The 20,116-nt window shown below is 30.6% G+C and overlaps 2 protein-coding genes across 2 annotated transcripts; both read right to left on the reverse strand.

Moving 5' to 3' along the window:
* Positions 1-2,249: 2,249 nt before the first annotated feature.
* Positions 2,250-7,913, reverse strand: LOC123226204 (cyclic nucleotide-gated ion channel 1-like). Its single transcript, XM_044650738.1, has 7 exons — positions 7,824-7,913; positions 7,289-7,739; positions 5,740-5,946; positions 4,808-5,082; positions 4,381-4,492; positions 3,720-4,052; positions 2,250-2,925 (listed from the first exon to the last, which is right to left on the reverse strand). Coding segments are annotated over exons 1-7 (1,731 nt in total). The 5' UTR covers positions 7,826-7,913; the 3' UTR covers positions 2,250-2,574.
* A 2,578-nt stretch (positions 7,914-10,491) lies between these two features.
* On the reverse strand, positions 10,492-15,078 carry LOC123225899 (cyclic nucleotide-gated ion channel 1-like). Its single transcript, XM_044650230.1, has 8 exons — positions 14,853-15,078; positions 14,390-14,523; positions 13,672-14,239; positions 12,923-13,135; positions 12,381-12,652; positions 11,905-12,016; positions 11,454-11,690; positions 10,492-11,335 (listed from the first exon to the last, which is right to left on the reverse strand). Exons 2-8 carry the CDS (start codon positions 14,416-14,418, stop codon positions 10,637-10,639), a joined length of 2,130 nt encoding a protein of 709 aa, XP_044506165.1. The 5' UTR covers positions 14,419-14,523; positions 14,853-15,078; the 3' UTR covers positions 10,492-10,636.
* Between the last annotated feature and the right edge of the window lie 5,038 nt (positions 15,079-20,116).

Raw genomic sequence — 20,116 nt, forward strand, 5'->3', positions numbered from 1 at the left:
AAGTTAAAAGAGAAAAAACTTGAAAAAAGAGCATACCTTGGGTGGGAAATAGTCCTTTGGCCAATGAAAAGACTTGAATGTTCAATTTAAAAAACAATAGACTTTGACTCATGCGGCTCCCTCGAAATTTAAAATTAACTTCTGATCACAACAGTTTGGTAGTTTTCTAAGTATGATTTAATATCTAATTTTCATGTTTGAATGTCATTAGAATTCTCCCATGAAATTTCTTATCACCAGCCCCCATCGTGCGTGAAAAAAGGTGACTAAAAAGTGAATTTTGATTCAAGTTCTCTTGACGGCATACAAAGAATATATTCTTAACTAAGTTGGTCTAGTAGTAGTTCTCATGGTTCAGGGGTTTAGTCATAAATCTGGAGTTTTACATGTTTAGTATAGTTAGGTCAACCCCAAAAGAGAGATCTGGCTCCGATGGGGTTTCTTGTTACCAAATATTTTAAGTCTTGTACGAATTAGACCATAATAACAACAATAAGCATATGGTAAAAGATCCAAATGTCTATTATTGTTTGTTATCCATGGCTAACGTAGATTATTCTAAAATTGATGTACGTAATGCTTAGCTAGATAATTAGCCTAGTTGAAGAACCAGATTAAAATATAATTCTAGGGGTTTATTTTTATTCTTATTGAACAAAAAAGGAAATTATCTTTCCTCATTGATAAAGAGTAGAATAAGAAATCTTTTTGAAGATACCATATAGATTTACGCTTAATCAAAGGTCTTCTGGCTATTATGGGATGAAATGTTAGTGCTCTGGAGTGAAGAACGAACAAGAAATGTATTTGAGCGCTCGTGTTGTAGCTATTAGCTGGATTTGATTGCTCAGACAAGTCCCTTTGAAGTGATGCTTCTTGGGAAGACACTATGTGGGTTGGAAAATACAATAAAACAATATACATGTACTTTTAAATATATAATTAGATACATAGATGATTTTCATAATATGATTAGATAATTTTGAATTAAAAAATAAAATAACACTCACATCATCTATATATTAGAGTGTGTACTCGAAATATATATATATATATATATATATAGCGTTGCTAAGTAAAATACCTTATAACATCTATAATGTATCCTTTACAAGAAATGACAAGAAAAATTCCAAAGCAAGTAACTTCCAAGGAAATAACTTGGAAAGTTAACCATAGAAAATCTTAAATAAACAAATAAAAAACAAAAAGGAGTCAGGTTTGTCACCTTTGATCACAACAGTTTTAGTAGTTTTTTAATTCTTAAACGTCCCTTGAGTTTTTAATACCATATTGCGAAAGTCTTCAGACCCTTATAGAGGGTGAGTTAGACACCTTCTTCTTCTTTTTCTTTGCCGATTTTTCTTTTACAATAATTTGAATGAGTCAAGCTCAAATTAACTTTTGTTTAGGTTAACGCAAAGATTATAACAATTTCTTTTTAAGAAAATTGTTATAATCAAAAGCTCCTCTACTTCTGTTCAAACTGAGGCAAATACCCCTATGCCAAGACATTAAGGAATAAGAGGAAAATCAAACATGTTAAATAATTGTGTTTCATAATTGAAAATTGTTTCAGTCAAAGTTTCAGAATTGATAAAATCACTATTCTAGACACAATACAGAACGGGGTTATTCCAAGCAAGAAACAACCGTTAAAGGCATTGTAGAAGAAAATAACAATCGTTTCATCAAATTTATCATTGCCCATACCAGAAGCATTTTAATCATTCTAAAGAGAAATGAATCATTCTAATGACCGTTTCAAGTATGTCAATTTGTGGGAAGCAGATTGGGAAGGGGGGAACGACGTTGTTCCATGAGGAGGAGCATAGTTGAAGAGCAGAACAAGCATATTAAATTGTAATTTGGGTTCCACTATATAAGAGAAACCTTATTCTTATATGCATGAAGGTGTAGGTCCAAGTTATCAATGTATTAGAAAATATGTTTATCTAACTTTTTATATATAAATCAATTGTGAATTCAAACGATGAGTACTAACTGATATCTTATTATATAATTGTATGATGTAATTGTTTATTTTTTTATTAATTCAAAATTATTTAATCATATAATAACCTTTGATGTTTGATTGAGTTAATTACTTATTTACTTTATTTATCAGTCTGATCTCTTTATCTACATCATCATAACCAGATTCGACAAAGTCCCATAAATCATACCACAAAATGTTGGAAATAAACCAGGCTAGACAAAGCAAAAGACTGGACAAAAGAACAAGACATACTGAATAAATTTTTGCTGCACTTTTCATCCATAATTTAAGTGCCTATAAAGAGGCTAATAACATAACAGAAAACCAGACCCCAAGCAACAAAGAAGGGATGGGTTCGAAATCTAACGGTAAACTCTTGATTCACATAGTATAGTAGTCATGGGCCACTGACTAGGTCTAAGGTTTCCCAGCATGGTGTTGTCAGATGATCCAGCTCGACTAAAAGCTACTCGTTACAAGTAAATTAAAAAAATGTGCAGCAACTTATTTTTTGAATCACTCTTCAACGTATAAGTATTTTCCTTTCTGAAATCATCTTAGGTTTAATTTGCTTGCTACTGATTGTACTTGCTGAATATTTTCTTCAAGTCGTAAGCCATAAGAACAAAGGCTTCCACATTGGTAAACGCCTGAGCAGTTCTTTGTGAGACTGGGAGGTTGCATGAGCAGACTTCAGCCTGATTTTTAAACCAAGTGACAAGTTCTTTCCCAAAGACCCCACCGTCCTTCAAATATTCAGGGCCCCTAGAGTTGCGAGTCTGGAGTTCACCGTGCAGCACGAAGAGCATCTCGTTAATTGGCTCTCCCTCCCTGACGATTAGAGTGCGGTCAAGATAGAAAACTAGCTTGACATGATAACATAGATCCTTTAACGCTGGTTCTCCCAAGTTTCGAAACTCTTCGACCTTGGATATACATTCAAGAAAAAGATGAGAATACATCGAATATCTAACGAGGAAGATACAGATCAATATTTACTAGGCGGGGTAACAACACCTATAAAACTATCGCTGGACTGAATTTTGTTATCAAATTTTCAAAATTTTTTATTAAATGAATTAAACTCTGACTATTTTTTATCAAAAGAAACAAACTAATCACTAGATTTGAACATGAATTGAGTTAGCTTAGGCTTGAAAGCAGACTAAGTATGGTTCGGTTTAATCTGCACTTGTTTAGATTGAGTTCAAGTTAAAAGGATCAACACGATTTTGAAATCGAATTGAACTTGAGTTGAAGAGAGTTCGACTTAGTCTAACTCGCAACTAAAGTGGATGGGTCAAGTCAGTTTGAACTTGTCTCACGTTACAATTTAAATCATGTCAAATAATTGTCATAATAACATTGTTTTGCCCATTATTGGATAAAACGACATTGTTTTATCTATGAGCCGTAAATTCAAGTCACGAATTCGAGTCATAAACTTAGGTCGAGCTCTAAACTTTAAACTTAGAAATCAAATCAAGCTCAAGTAGCTCCAATTTTTGTTTGAGTTAAACTCGAGTTAAAGGATCTTTGGATTCGACTTAGTTCGTATTCAAACCTACTAATTATCTTGCTTCCAAAACAAACAATCATAATAGTGTTTGTTTGATATCTTTAATAATAAATGTTGAAAATTTCATCCATTTTAAAAAAAAATTTAAAAGTTTCGTCTCTTCAATAGGAAAAAAAAGTGAATAGAAGCAAAGGTACTCACATTCCTCAACTGCTGCAGGCAAAGTTGGACCTTTATGTCCCTTAGGAGATCCTCTGGAAGAATATTGCTCAAAGTTTCTACATGAAGAACTTTGGTTTCTCGCCATTTGTTCAGCTGCAAATTGTTTATCACTTCCAATTGCAAATTTTCAGGGAGTTTCTGGAAAGACAAGCACTGCTCCGCCGTTTGTTTCTGCAACATTTCAGTCGATTGCCCCGGCGCTTGAACCTGAAACAATGTCATCTCCTCATGTATCGGCATTTCTCCTTTTTTACGTGCTGCCTCCTCTTGTCCCCTCTGTTTATCTGATTTTTCTTCGGATGTCAGGTAACTCTGTTGGCCGGGAAGCACCATTAGTAGAATTAATTAAATTCACAGGTTAACGACACCCGCAGCTATCGAATAATCATATTTTTTCTATTGAAGTGACCACAAAAAATTGAACTTTCAAATTTTCTTTTGAGGGGAGTAAACTAATCTTTAATAGGAAATACCAAGAGTTTGATATCTTTTATATAAAAATCTGAAAGTTTGTTTTAAAATCTGAAAATTCAATCTTTTCAATATAAAAAACAAAATTCAGTCCCTTCAATAGAAATAAAAGTGATAGTTCGATATCTCTTATTATTGTTATTTAGAGAGAGATATAATATTTACCAACCTGCATATTTCCGATTAAGAAGACAAACAGCACCGTGGAATAGATGATTATCGAAACCACAAAAATATTTTCCATGATAAACGTACTTGGTGACAGGTTTTGGCCGAAACAGCTGTAGAAAAGTTGCAATTTCAATCAAAGTTGCAATTTGATGCTATCAATTCAGACACAAATAGAGGTGAACTTGATCCGAATAGAGTCTAGGCTGACTCAAGCTTAAATCATTCAAGTTGGTGAACAATATCACCAGTCAATGACATAAAAGATGTCTTTTAAAGGTAAACAACATTGCAAAATAAATGCATCCATTGTGAACTAGAATTCTGACTCAAAATTAACTCATTCAAACTGAACTATGGATTCAATTTAAGTATACCCGGATCAGATCCACCCCCGGATACAAAGGTTAAAAGTGATATGCACAAACCTGAGAGCTTGCAGGCCCCATCTTAAACAGTATAAAAACTTTTTGAAGAACTGCCGTTCCAGATCCACAATGTGAGACTGAAGAGCATCATCGAAAATTCCAAACCCTTTGATCTCGGTAGCGTTTAATTTACGGCAATGTAGCCCTCCTTTGTTCTTATGCTGATCACGACAGACGAAAGATTGAGGGTTAAAGTTATTCCTTTTGAAATACTCCTCCCTCCAACATGCCAAAACTCTGTCGATAGCAAAAGAGTACCATAAAGCACCAAATACCTGGATTCAGGAACATATTTTAGAAAGATATAACAATTTAGCAGAAAAATAAGAATGGTGACTGTTCTTTCATTAAGTGGTAATACTATATGCAAAAACTAATAGATAGGGTTAGGTTCAAACCAAACGAGTTTAGTTTGAATTAGTTCAGTTCAATTTATATTGAATTTGAACAAGAATTGCAATTTGATAGTTTGGCTTGTATCCTGAGGTACATTTAATCCCATTAGTGATATTATTCATTCTATCAATGACCTCCAACAACATCTCTAGTCAATTCGAATTCTTGTAGAAAAGGTTTTTAGGTCAAACTTTGGGTGAGAAAAAATTGAATACACTACACAGGTGCATAGTATCACTGAATGGTTGATGATAAGGCAAATGATACCATCAGATGATTGAATAGTGGTACTGATGGTATGAATAATATTACAAGATAAATAAACAAGTCAAACTCAAACTAAAATGTCAAATTAGAACTTCAATTCAAGTTTAACTTACTCGAACTGAGGGGTGGATTCTAAATGAACCAATTCAAATCGAATCCATCCCTACAAATGGGTATTTATGTGTTGAATTTTCTCTTTATAAAAAAAAAAAAACAACTATAATCATCAAATAAATTAAGAACAATAAGTGAGGATTGAATTAACTTACATGGCCTCCAAGCAGGTAAAGAAAGAGATTGTATACAGCTTTTACCCACTTTTGTCTAGCAACAAAGCTACTGCTGTTGCTCTCTATGGCATGTTTAATTGTTAATGAGAGTCCGATAACCAGTAGAATATATCCGAAAAGAAACAAGTTAGCCGTCGTCAAGAAGATCCTGTCTTCCGTTCCTGCTGTTAAATCAGGAAGCACTGTCTGTATACAAGGCATAGCAGATTTAAAGAACCATCTAATAATGATATAATTCCGAAAAATTACTATAATCTTATTAATGTGATGAAATTTAGAGTCTTGTGAAAATATGTTACGGTAGCCAAGATTAGAGTTTGAGAAGACTATGGTGAGCCCATTATGGGTGTATGAGAGGATAAATAGATATAGATGAGAAAAAAGATGAAAAACAAGATTCCTTTTTTTAACATGGTTTCACTCAATGATTAAAATATCTAAGTTCACATATAGAGTTTTCACTAGTCTAAGTATAGTTGGGATAACAACTCTTTAAAGGTATCAAACTATACGCTTTTTTCTATTAATAGGAACGAATTTTGTTTTTTTTTTTTTAATATTGAAAAGATTAAACTCTCAAATTTTTCTATTAAAAATATTGATCTTTTAGATTTTTCTATAACAAGTACAAAATTTTTATTATATTTTATTGAACATATAATTGTGTTGTACAGTATTTTTAATAAAAAATACTAAAAGGTTTGTACCTTCTATAAAATTATTTTTAAAAAAAACAAAATTTTGTCCTACCAACAACAAAAATGTGGTATTTTTTATGGGTATTTAGTTTGGATAATATTTTATTATTAAAATTAAAAAATTACGTTGAAAATATATTATTGGGTATAAATGATTACTTAGAGGTAATAAAAAAATACTAATAAATTATTTTACTTAAATATTTTTGGATATAATTATTTTAAAATATTTTTTATATTACTTGTTACATTAATTAGAAATGAAGTTATTTTTATCCTAAAAAATTAATAAACAAAAATATAATTATAATAAAATTAAGATTACATTATTAATCTTTTAATAATTAAGCTAATTGTGATAATTAAATTATTACCTACATTACCTATCACATCACTATTAGTAATAAAAAATTACTTTTATATTTTATTATTGATAAATTAAATCAGATAAAATAAATAATAAAAAATATATTACTAAGGTAATTTTTATTTACTAAGAATTAAACAACTCCTAAAAGTCATCATTCCAAGTTCAGTGCAAGAATAATATATTATGTTATGCATTGTTATACTCATAAGAGACTTTCGTGAGTTTTTTTAGTATCCAATCACTATTATCATAGTCTATTTCACACAAAACTCAAACAACACTAGTGACGAGTAATCATATCAGCAATTTTTTTCAAAGTTGACCATATGCATGCATAAATAAACAATTGGAAGGAGGGGAGGGGGGGTGGGGTGGGGTTGTGGTGTGGTGGTGGGTTTTGGTGGTGTGGGGGTGTGTGTGGGTGTGGTGTGGGGGGGTAAACATCATGAATGGACCTTACCAATGTCATAAACAAGACTGGTATTTGAGTGAAGACGAAATGATACTTCATCGTTTTAGAACTATGGGCTCGATCAAGCAGCTTTTTGAAAAAATTCGGCGCATACAGCAGCATCAAAGCATTGAGGATGACAACGGGGCCAATGGTGGCGTACAATTCATTGTCAATTTCCAGGCAATTTTTTTCAGATTTGATCACATAAGCGTAGTAACGCAAAGGATGCATCAAGATGACGATCAGATATGCTGCAATATACAGCCCTCGCCCCCAGTTGGTTTCGATATCGAATTTCTGGCTCAGCCATTGCAGAAGTTTTCGCAAGGGCTGCGGAAGGCAGCCATAGCAAGATCGGAGTTTGCCTGAAAAGCGTCCAGGATTTTCATCTGGCTGCGACGCCCGGCTCCCTCCCTCTACATCGGAAGCCTGGTGATGAGAGTATGACGGAGCAGACCTGAAGAAGCACTGAATATTGTAAAACTGAACTTGAAAAAACTCAAGAAAATATATATGAAGATTTCGTTTAATAATCACTTACATGATGAATAACACAGAGATCTATTGGAGGATGCTGATAGATCAATGAATACATGCATACATATATACTTTAATTTATGTTCCCTTACAAGCTTCATATATATATATATATATATATATATATATATATATATATATATATATATATATATATATATATTTGAAGCTTATAAGGGAACATAAACTACAGTAAGAATAGTGTGTGTGTGTATATATATATATATATGAAGCTTATAGGGGAACATAAATTAAAGTAAGAATAGAGTATCTAATAATTGCTTCGATACCAGATTTCCACAGCAAAAAAGAACTTGTTTGTCGGGCCAAATTTAAACGAAAGGTATAAAATACGGCATCTCAAATCATTTTTCCTTGTTAAGTAAGCAAAAGGAAATGTTCGAAAACTTGCGTATCCTAAATTAATAAAATTATATGTATCTACTTTAAGTATACAAAATGATACAGATAATGTGTTACTATATAATCGAATAATTTTAAATTCAAGATAAAATAATATTGGATCACATGAGTGTATATTAACATATATACATCAACATCAACTAAAGGATGTTATGATGTTGTAATATTTAGTCTAATAGGTGTGTTATGATTTTTGCTTTTGGGTTTGTAACTCTAATCGCGTTTTCACAATTTATAAGCTTATAAATTATTTAATTAGTCTTTTCTTATGATCTCTAAACAGTGTAAGATACTCATATATATTTAACATCATTCTTGTATTTTATCAACATGACATTTGACTTTACATGTTACAAATGTAGCCAAGATATAAAGTCTCTACGAATTGATAGCTATTATCTGTTTGAGTTCTTCATTTAATTAAATATTGGGATAATAAGACTTGAATGTATCAAGCTATCACATTTTTCTTATTGAATAGACTAAATTTTGTTCTTTTAAATTTTTTATTTAAATGACCAAACTTTCATATTTTCTTATTAAATGAACCAAATTTTCATTATTTCCTATTGAAGGTATTGAACAAATCTTCTTATTTTTAAAACAAAACAAAATAACAATCTTAGTTGCATGTATTCTATATCTTCAACAGGAAATAATGAATGTTTAGTCCTTTTTATAGAAAAATATAAAAGTTTGGTTCTTTCAATTAGAAAATTTGGGAGTTCAATCTCTTGAATAAAAAAAAAAAGTTCAATTAACTCGTGTAACATGATGAGTTAGAGATGTGGAAGAACATAATATGGAAAAGATAAAGTTCAGGGTAGAGCATAAATTAAAGCATAGAACCCCCCCTCCCCTTTATCTTTTCAACTTCTATAATTCCATATGCTTATGTTTTCTTGAAGAAACTGTTTATGTTGAAGCTGGTTGGAATATGTCATTTATTGCTGGAAAGGGGAAAAGAGAAGAACCAAAGTGCTTGTGTCTCACATTATCAGTTTTTTTAATTTTATCTTTTTGAAGGAACTGTCTAAGTTCAAGTTTGTTAGAATATATAAACTAGCAAATAAATTTTTAAATTTCCCAATTAAGGAGATGAAATTTCTCTATTGTGAAAGAAGGAAGACTAGCTGATTCAAGTGGGAACTAGTGCTAAATCTTGCCTACGTTATCATATAAAACCCATTTTAGTTATTAAATCAAATTGACTCAAGATTAAACTGTATAAATTAGTATCAAAACATATTTTAATCATTGTTAAATTGGTCTGATTGTCATACTGATATTATATAATTAAAACTTACTTAAAAACTTTTAATTATAGCATGTTAACATTATTGGTACAATTCACCAAACAAACCACGAATCGACCCATTAATTGATTAATACCCAATCCAGGTCAAAAAAAAAAAACCATTGTGAAACATGCTCATCATGATAAATCTTTTGGCATAATCTATATCCAACATGCAAACTTTTTTTTTTTGGGGGGATAAGTAACAAATGACTTTATTGTGTTATATTAGAATAGAAGGTACAAGTTTGGAAGATTATTAGATAAGAAAGATACAGTTTTGGATCTGGACACATGAAATCAAGCACACCGTAGCGCTTTACTTCACAAAAAGGTAAAAGTTGAAAGGGATGATATTGAAGTCAAGTGATAATGTGTTCACATGATTTTTCGCACCCCAAGGCACCTTTACGGGCTAGCTCCAACGTTCACACAAGTTGATTGTGCTAGCTTCTCCTTAAACAATCACAATTAAAAGTTATAACGTTGAGTTTGATATTAAATTATATAAATACTAAAAAAACCACTCATTTAAATCTACTCTTTAATATTAGGAAGTTTAAAATCATATTAAAGTTGAAAGGGATGATATTGAAGTCAAGTGATAACATGTTCACATGATTTTTCGCACCCCAAGGCACCTTTACGGGCTAGCTCCGACACTCACACAAGTTGATTGTGCTAGCTTCTCATTATACGATCACAACTAGAAGTTATAACGATGATTTTGGTATCAAATTATATAAACATTTAAAAAACCACTCATTAAAATCTAGTTTTTAATATTAGAAAATTTAAAATCATATAAACTACACATCAAAAATGTCTACTTTCTGATGTTAAATTCAATAGATCTTAATATATTCTCATTCAACATTCTTACTGGCTTTTGAAATATTCTCATAAGCAAATTTTTTAACTGTTTATATGTACTTAGATGGCTCAACTAGAATGAGAACAAACTCTATCAGTGATGAGAGTGTTTTGCATATACAAACTAATTTACATAACCCTCCTTGTCTTGGAAGGTTTAAACAATTCAATTTTTCTTTTATACAACAAAGCCAACCATACATATATAGCTAAAGACAGTTTACCTACTGCTCTTCAGCTGTAAAATCAGGCTCTGCTGGCTTCTGAAGCAGCATGGGTGGTACCCTCTCTGGCACCCTTGCTTTACGAGTACCATTACGCCGAATTGCACGAAGGAGATTGGCAGCAAATCTCGAGGCATAAATAGTGGCTCCTAAACTTGGTGAATTTCCACTAGCCTTAGACAATGCATCCTGCAAACGATTCTCTTCTGCACGTAAAGACTCTTCAAGCTTCTTTTTACTATAGCGACGCCAAGCTGCTTGTATGAAACAAGCTGCCCAAGTCCTCCATTGCTGTGAATAAAACCTGAAAGTATGACGCAACTGCTTACTGTGAAGCCGCCTGAATTGAGAGGCAACAAACTTCAAGTCATCAGCCTTTAAAGCAAAGGCTTCAACTTCTGTAAGAGTTCTAACAGTTCTAGTTGAGATGGGGAGATTGGAAGAGCACTGAGGATCCAGAGCCCATGTGAGAAGTTCTTCACCACAGAAATCACCAGCCCCAAGATATTCAGAGTTAAAGAAACCAGTTCTTCCACCGTTCGTAGTTATAGTCAAGAGTTTGCCTCGCATGATGAAGAGCATTTCATCAACAGGGTCACCCTCTCGGACAATGTAGCTTTCTTCCGTGTACAGTACTGGCTTGAGACAGTCACACATGGCATCCAAAAGTTGTTCATCCATTTTTTCAAACATTGGCACCTTAAACACATCCGAAAGAAGAATCCAGGTTAAGAAATCACCAGCAGTACTGTTCTAAATCTAGCAAAAGGGTAAACAAAATGATGAAAACAAACTGTAGTACAAACGAGGAACTCACCCTCATGAGCAAAGCCAAGCAGAGATGTCGCTTTATGTCCCTTTTAAGATCTCTGGGAAGATTACAGAGCAGATTCTCTTCGTCAACTCCTCTGGTTTCTTGCCATTTGTATTGCTCATAACGTCTTATTCGCTCCCTCAGAGTATCAGGGAGCAACCGGTGAGCCATCCATTGTTCTGCATCACGTCTTTTCACTCTCATCTCCTCTAATCTTGTAGTTGTGGACTGCAGATATGTCTGTTTCATAGCAATTTCAGTTCATCAAAATCTATACTAATGGACCTATTTCTGAAACTCAAGTCTCATGCACAACTTTAGAAAATCAACTCAGACTTAAAGACATGTTGTAAGCTATATAATCACATGAAGTTGTGTTCTACTTAACATTTAGGAACCACTGTATTGCTCCAAATAAACCAACCCTCTGAAAATTTTATGAGCACTAACCAACCTGCATATTTCCAATAAGAAATGAAAATAGAACCAAGCCTGAAATTGAAATGAAGACAGCAAAGCAGATTTCCCAGACATAAGTACTTGTTTGAAGGTTTTGACCAAGAGAACTGCAAAAAATAGGAAAAAGCTATCAGATACACTTAAAAGAAGAAGACTGTCATATATCAGAATACTGTAAGAACATGGATCCATCAAAAGAATAAGAACAGAAATTTGTTGAGATGAAATTTGTAAACATGCATCAAAAGACAGTAGTTTGGCATAAGTATGAGGATTCTACAAACCTAAAGCAACCAAGACAATAATTATAAAAACCATTCGGCAGAACCTTTCTAAGCATTAACATCAGTTTCTTACAAGTTGCAGATTTAGCAAAAACATTGTTCTGTCATGATCAATCAAGATGTCAAATGTGACCTTAGAAAAATTTAAAACATGATAAACAGAAGTAAATATCTTATATGTGCACACCTCAGATTTTGCAGGCCCCACCAGAAACAGTAAAAGAACTTCTTTGGAAAATATGTTGACTCCGCAACACCAGATTGGAGAGCGTTGAGGAAAATTCCAAAATTAAATTGCGTCGCATTTGGTGTTTGTATCGGACAAGCAGCACTTAATAATGCACTATTTCCTTCACCATCACCACAATACAAAAAGCACCCAGTATGACCCTCACAGGCTTTTTTCCAGCAAGTTGTTTCTCTTTCTATAGAAAACAAATACCAAAACGCTCCAAATATCTGCACTAAAATCTTACAAGTTAGTAATCAGAAAGTTCAACCAAAAGAGACAATTGCAAATTCACATCACAGCATAATTTAACCAGATGAGTTCTGAGTGCACGGAATAAACATCCTCCAAAGCCAACCAACAAAGCTACTTAACTAGCGTTATCAATTGTAATAACCAATTAATTGCTCTTCCCTTAAAATATCTCCAAGGTTTAAAAATCTTGGCATGTGCAAAGATTTTTAACATAAAATGACAACAATTCTACAAATCAAACTTACATGGCTAGCAAGCATGTAAAGAAATAGATTAAATGCAGCTCCAGCCCATGCAGTTTCAGTAAGTATACCAGAAGTCCTTGTAACTTCCTTGTACAATGGATATATTCGAATAAACCTAGGCAAGTATTGCAAGATAACAACAAATTTCAATAAGTTCTTTGTATTCAGAGCTTTCGATCCTCCCATTCTTGGAATGATAATTAAAATCACCACCTGCAACACACATAACTAAAGTAAGAAGTCTACAAACTGATTTCTAAGAAGAAATATGATCCACTCAGGAAGGAAATAAGCATATAAAAGCAATGATGACTAAAAATTTGGGAACAAAGAATATTTTCAAATAAATCATCAATTTTTGATACAGAATGTCTAGCTAAAATGAAAAATACACTCAATTTGGTAGTTTGAATCTTGCATGCAAATGACCAAGAGGTATGTAGGTCACACAATGCAAGGCCCAGCAATAGATAAAAAGTCTCTTACAATAAGAAACTGACACAAAGCATAAACATAGAAAACTTAAATGGTCCAGCAATAAGCACCAGGGAAACAATTTCAGTCTCCCAGATGACATCAAATGTAACAAACAAGAGAAGTTAAGCTCCCTGCACAGAAAGAATTGCCTACTATATATTGTCATTACTTTTCCCACAATACTAAACTGAGTTGAAAAAAAAAAAATAACTATTAAGCAGCACAAATGCACCACAAATAACACTTTTCAGGACATAAAGAAATCCCTTTACCTGTGGGAGTGGAAGGAGTGCAAGAATGTCAATGAAGAAATACGATGATAGATACTTCTTTGCTATCAACCAAGTATCTTCAACCAAAACACCTCTTCCAAATACCCGAGAAGGAGGAGCAATAAAACCAGTGCGAAACTGGAAAATTATATGAAGTAAATAAAACATATCCGTGAATGAACGCAACACACTTGCTGTAGTCTCCATCTTGCTGTCGAAGGTCAGGCACTTCTTACTATCATTAACCACAGGAACATAAAAGAACAAAGGATCCAATGAGATGGCAACCATACATGACAATACAAATATCTTATTCCACCTCTCAAGGAATGGCCCTTGTGGATCAAGAACCTTCTTCTCAGAACCCAGGCCTTTATTCACAAAACAATTAAACGAGCACGCCCTCAATGTTTTCCTAAAGCCCTTAAACCTTTCACACCCAGCTTCTAACCCTCTTTGGAACTTCTCTGAAAATGAGTTTATTGTATTTCGGAATTTATCCGATTGCATTCTGTAATCCCCAGAATATTGTCCCACCGGACTTTTATCTGAATCCCAATCATTAATCCTGAAGAATAATACATAGCATAATAATGTCAATCTAAATGCAGCCACCTAACAAGCCATAGAATAGAAGCAATAATGAAGTTATAAATCGCCAGAAAAACTTACTAATAACCAGTTTAAAACTATGCAAACGCAGAATTAGAAAACTAACCTTACTAACTTCCCTGACCTGTAAGTCATGAGTACAGCTTATTCACAATACAATATCCAAATTCCAAAACAACAAATCAAGATAAATAAGCCCAGTCCACCTCTTCATGTACCGTGAAATTCCAAATGTCTCACCTGATTCAAAATTTACATAAAAAGAAAAAAATAAGTCAAAACTGCAAAGTAGGATTCCAAGTAAAACAGGTGAAAGAGTCAAAACGGTTCTCACAAAAAAAAAAATTTGAAGTCTCAAATGAACCGTTTCAGAAATGAATCCGAACCGCTTTTTTCTTGCATCAACAACAACAATAACAGTCAGGCTGCTACAGTACTAAGCCGGTAACATTACCGAAATTAATATTACATAGTAACCTATTAGATAGTGAAATCTCCAGTTCTCCGGCAACAGAGCAAAATTCAGACTTGAAATACCAGAAGCATAATAGAGAGAAGAAGAAACATACCTTGGCTGACGGAGGTCAATGAACAAAACTTTGCTTGAGTTGGATTTGTGAAACCGAGAGACGGAAGTTTCGAGGAAGGAAGGAGAGAAGAAGGCGGGGGCCAGAGGGTATTGTTTAGTTGGGGGATAGATGACAAGAATCCTGAAGCCCGAAGGCAGCTACAGAGTTACAAGGGAGATGACAACCCAATCCGCCCAAAGTTTCTTGTGAATGTGACTTTTTCAACCGTTTGATAAATGACAGCCAAGGAAGCGCCAGCCACACTGAAGGTTTCCAAATTTGTTTAGATATTTACTATTAATCTCTTACTTAACTTAGAATTAAAATTAATTTAATTTAAATAAAATTTTTTAATTATTAAAATCATTTTTTAATTTAAAAAAAGTTAGATTTTATGAAAAAGGGAATGAATGATTTTCAAATTTGCAATATAAGATACGATCGATTTTTGATATGACACATAAAAAAATGGATCTTAATAAATTTATATTATATAAATAAAAATTAATTTAATTTAAATTAATATTTTGTAATTTGAATGAGACTCTTATATCAATATTGTATTATATTTAAATTATATTATTTTATATCAAACAGGTTAGATTAAATCAATTTACATGATATATACGAATATCATAGATTGATTTGATTAGCAAAAGGTTAGTTTGGACATTTAAAACTCAAAAAAGGAAATTTGTAATTTCATCAAACATTCGATAGAAAATAGTCATTTAGCCTTACCATACTCTTTCAAAAATCCAATATTTTACAATTTCAATATTCCCTTTCTTAGAAAAAGACAATTTAGGGTGAGGTTTAAATATAATTTAAATACTAAAAAGGGTATATACGACGTGGGGAACAGTTATTTGCTGTAACTGGATGAGTAAGACATTGCCCAGAACCGGATAGATTTTATTCTCGTGTTAGCAGCACATATCACGGTGAAGACTGACTAGAGTACGCTGCCGTCTCTCGGTGACACAAGTCAATATGCTTACACGTAGGATTAGATTCGAACTGAATCAAACTCAAGCTCAATTCAATTTATATATAGTTAAACTCGAGATTATAAAAGTCAAACACGAACTCAGCTCAAATTTAATTCGATTCGTTTTTTATTATTAAAACGACGTCATTTTAATATATATTAGTCAAAATAATATCGTTTTGTATCAAAATAATATTAAAACGACGTCATAAATAGCTTGAGCTTGTATAAGATTGGCTCATTTCGAACTCATTTAAATTAAACTCGAGCTCAAACAAACTCAGTTTGAGTCCAACCCTACTTGCAAGAGATTATATTTTTCGTTGACTTTTTATGTTACCCATAGGTTAGTGTTATATAGGAACTAGATTCAAATCGAGTTTATTTAAATTTAATTTAAATAAATTTAAAATAAGTTTAGTTTGAGTTTAAATTTGAAGGTTTTATATTTGTGAGTTCGATCTTTAATATGTTTAATTTGTCAAACTCATGAGTTTAAAAAATTTGATATAAAACAATTTATTTCAACAAATATATATTAAAATGACGTCGTTTTAATAACAAGTTCAACTAAAATTTCGAGTTTGGTTCTTTTGAAACAAGTCAAACTAAAACTCAGTTCTATGCAAATTGAGCAAAACTTCAGCTCGATTTAGTTCAAATTTAACCCTACTCATATAAGCCTAGCCGAATTTAAATACTCATTTACTCAAATTTGTATCAAATGAAAATTGGTTAAGTTTAAATTTAGCTTGAATTCGATGAGTTAAAACTAAAAGTAACTCGAATTTAACTCAAATAAAAATAACTTAGTTCGGTTCAGTTTGAGTTCATAACTCTAATATATGACTGGATTTATAACTCAAGTTTATAACTCAATTACAAATGATGTCATTTTATCTCATAATCATAAAATTTTGATAATTATTTAACATAATCTAAATTGAGCCAAAGTCAGATTTAAATCTAATCGAATTATCTTTGACTAATGAGTTGAATCAAATCAAACTTCTTTTAACTTAAATTTAACTTAGTTTAAAAATAAATCAAATTTTTTAAATTCAAATATATTCGAATACGAGTAAAACTAACTTTAAAAACCGAAGCAATTTGATACGGGCACAGCCTATCCTTAGCTTCCGAAAGGTTATTTTATTTACAAATACAGGGTATATAAAAATTACAATGTATTTGTGAAAATACGTGAAAATTATCATATTTTTTTTAAAAAAATTTAACCTGTAAATTATATGAAACTACAATAAGATTAATCTGATTTTAAAATAAAATAATTAATAATAAATTTTCAACACTAGAGAGGCTCTGCATGGCCATTTTGATAACCAATCAAATTATATACATAAATAATATATATAAATTTTTATATAAAAATATATATTATTATATAATTAGATAATTTTAAATTAAAAATTAACATTCAGTTATATAATAATATATTATCACCCATATATAAATTTATATATATTGTTTATTACATAATACTTTTTTTTTTTTTTTTGACAATACAAGACCCCTTTCCAAGGATTTTAATTAAAATACCTTATTTTTTTCTATTATATATATATATCTCTTAAAATATAAAATATCTAAAATATTTTTAGACTTTGTATTCATCCAATCAAACATAAACTCACCCAATTAAAAATATAAAATTTACTCACTTATCCAACCAAGGCTGAAATATGAGGTAACAATGTAAAATTTTTCAACGACTTTGACAGTGGAAAAATTGGGTAGGTGGTTCAGCAAACTAATTTATTTTTAAAAATCGTTTAGTAGGTGTTTGGTCAGTTAACCAACCCATCTAGCTAATCCTAAATATCATAATTTTTTTCTTTTAAAGGTAAAATCAAATTATAAACTCGTTATATTTGAATGGAAAAACAAAACTATAGATATATATATATATATACACACGAGGCAAAAAAAAAGAAAAAGAGATTATTTTATTAATATCCCCCCTTTCCAACTCATAAAGAAGCCAATTAACCAAATAGCAAAACTTTGAAAATCTAATGACAATTTTCTCTCTCTCTCGCTAAATATAAATTGAAATTCAGATTAAACAAATAAAATTTTAACAAAAAAATTACATTTATTGTTGTAAACAAGATGAGTTTGAATCAGACTGAAACTTTTGAATTCAAATTAATTTAAATAAAATTTAAAATTAAATTATTTTGGAATTAAATTTAATCATTTACTTTTAAACCTCGAATTGGAGCTAAGTCTTCTTTGTAGGAAGAAATAGAGTTGTTGTCAAATCTCATACCAAGAAAAAGTCCTTATAGTCCCGTTACAGGACTAGGATCGGACACAACTTTCTTACTGTTTGATATTTTATGTAGACTTCTTTTAGATTTTATTAATATTTTCCTACATTTAATTCTTATTTTAACTTTGGTTTAGGGTTATATTCGATTTGAAATAAACCGGAATATCACCTAATCCAAGATCAGCTTGAATCTAACAAAATTAACTCAAAATCAACTTGAAATTGATGATTCAAGATTTAAATTCACTTTGAACATAATTTTTATTTTGAATACAATATAAACTAGTTAAAACTCATTTACGAAATATGAGTCTATTTTTTAACTTAAATCTGTGTCATTAGATTTAAATACGAATTTAAACTCAAATATCTTAGACATAATTCAACTTACTTTTTCTAACCATGTCTTAAAGAGCACTTATGACACATACAATAGTATAACTAAAGCAACATCTTATAAAAACTTAATGAAAATTTGAAGGTCAAATGACTATTTTCCACTTAAGGTTTGATGACACGAATTCTGTCTTTTAAGTTTCGAAATGATGAATTCCTATTTGTCATCAACTTTCATTAATAAATCTATTTGATTTTCTAAAAATAATCGGTTTACCCTTTTATTGAAATTATAAAAACTATGATTAGCACTTAATAAACATGTCAAATTATTAATATATCTTTAACAATTTAAAAATTTACCATTTAAACTTTTAAAAAATATTAGAACTTTAACTAATTTTATAATTTTGTGGTTCAGTCAATTATTTAGAGATATAACTATAATTTTTAAAACTATCAACATGCATATTAAAATTTAAAAAAATTATCAAACTTTTTTTCAAAGTTCTAAAAATTCCTTTGAAAAATTCAATAACACGTTTAATATTTTAAAAAATTATAATTTGCTCAAACACTTGAGAAGGGAAATTAAAAAAATAACAGGGAAAAGAAAAAAAAAAGAATAAGGGAAAAAAAAATTATGTAAAATAACCTGCTTACCATTTCACCTAACAAAATTTATAAACAAAAGTTGATAATAGGTCCTAAAACTTAAGGGAGGGAATATGATAATTCACCAAACTGTGGGTGGGACATAGTCTTTTGACCAAATTCAAATAAATAAAATTCTAATGTTTAATAGCTTTGAGAAGGGATATTTATTTTTAGAGTAATGTTACGTATACCCATTTTTTATTATTCAATTGAATATTTATATAATTATGTATTATTTTATTTTTAATTTAAAATTAATTAATCACATAATAATATATAATATCATATTTAATTAATTATTTAGAACTGAATATATATAATTTTATTATTATTTTTATTATTTAATACAAATTAAAAATTTATTAACAGTCAACCAATCTTTCTATTAAGTAAAATGGACTAAAAATGTAGTATTTGAAATAAAAAGGACTAACTATCTTCACAAACTTAATGTAGCTACATTAATACAAATAATGTAGCTTAATATTGTATGGCTACAAACAAGACTTATCTCGAAATCTTTTCAAAATCAATAAATTGAGGTTTAAAAATTATTTAATTTAAATTCAATTTGATATATTAAACTCAAATATCCTCATTGACTCGAACTTGACCTATTTATGAAAAAAAGCCAAATCTTTTATTTGAATTGAGCTCTTTCAAAACAATCTAAACTTAAATTTAAATTCAATGAGTCATTTAATTATATATTATAAATATATTTTATCATAATTATTATTTTATTAATGTATTATTATTTAATAAAATTATATGTTAATAATAATGTATTATTATATGAGTAAAAAATATATTAATTTTTATGATAGTTTAGTTTATTATATTTATTTTTTTGTTAAATAATTTTTTTGTTTATTTATTTTTATTTGTTATTTAAAAATAGGAAGAATAAGTACGATAGAGTTGAGTGCAGAGGATAATTGCTAAAGTAACTGCATGAAAAGTGCCACGTTGCCACTTCTCTTT

The sequence above is a fragment of the Mangifera indica genome, chromosome 9 (genome assembly GCF_011075055.1).
Source record: "Mangifera indica cultivar Alphonso chromosome 9, CATAS_Mindica_2.1, whole genome shotgun sequence".
NCBI classification, from domain to species: Eukaryota; Viridiplantae; Streptophyta; class Magnoliopsida; order Sapindales; family Anacardiaceae; genus Mangifera; species Mangifera indica.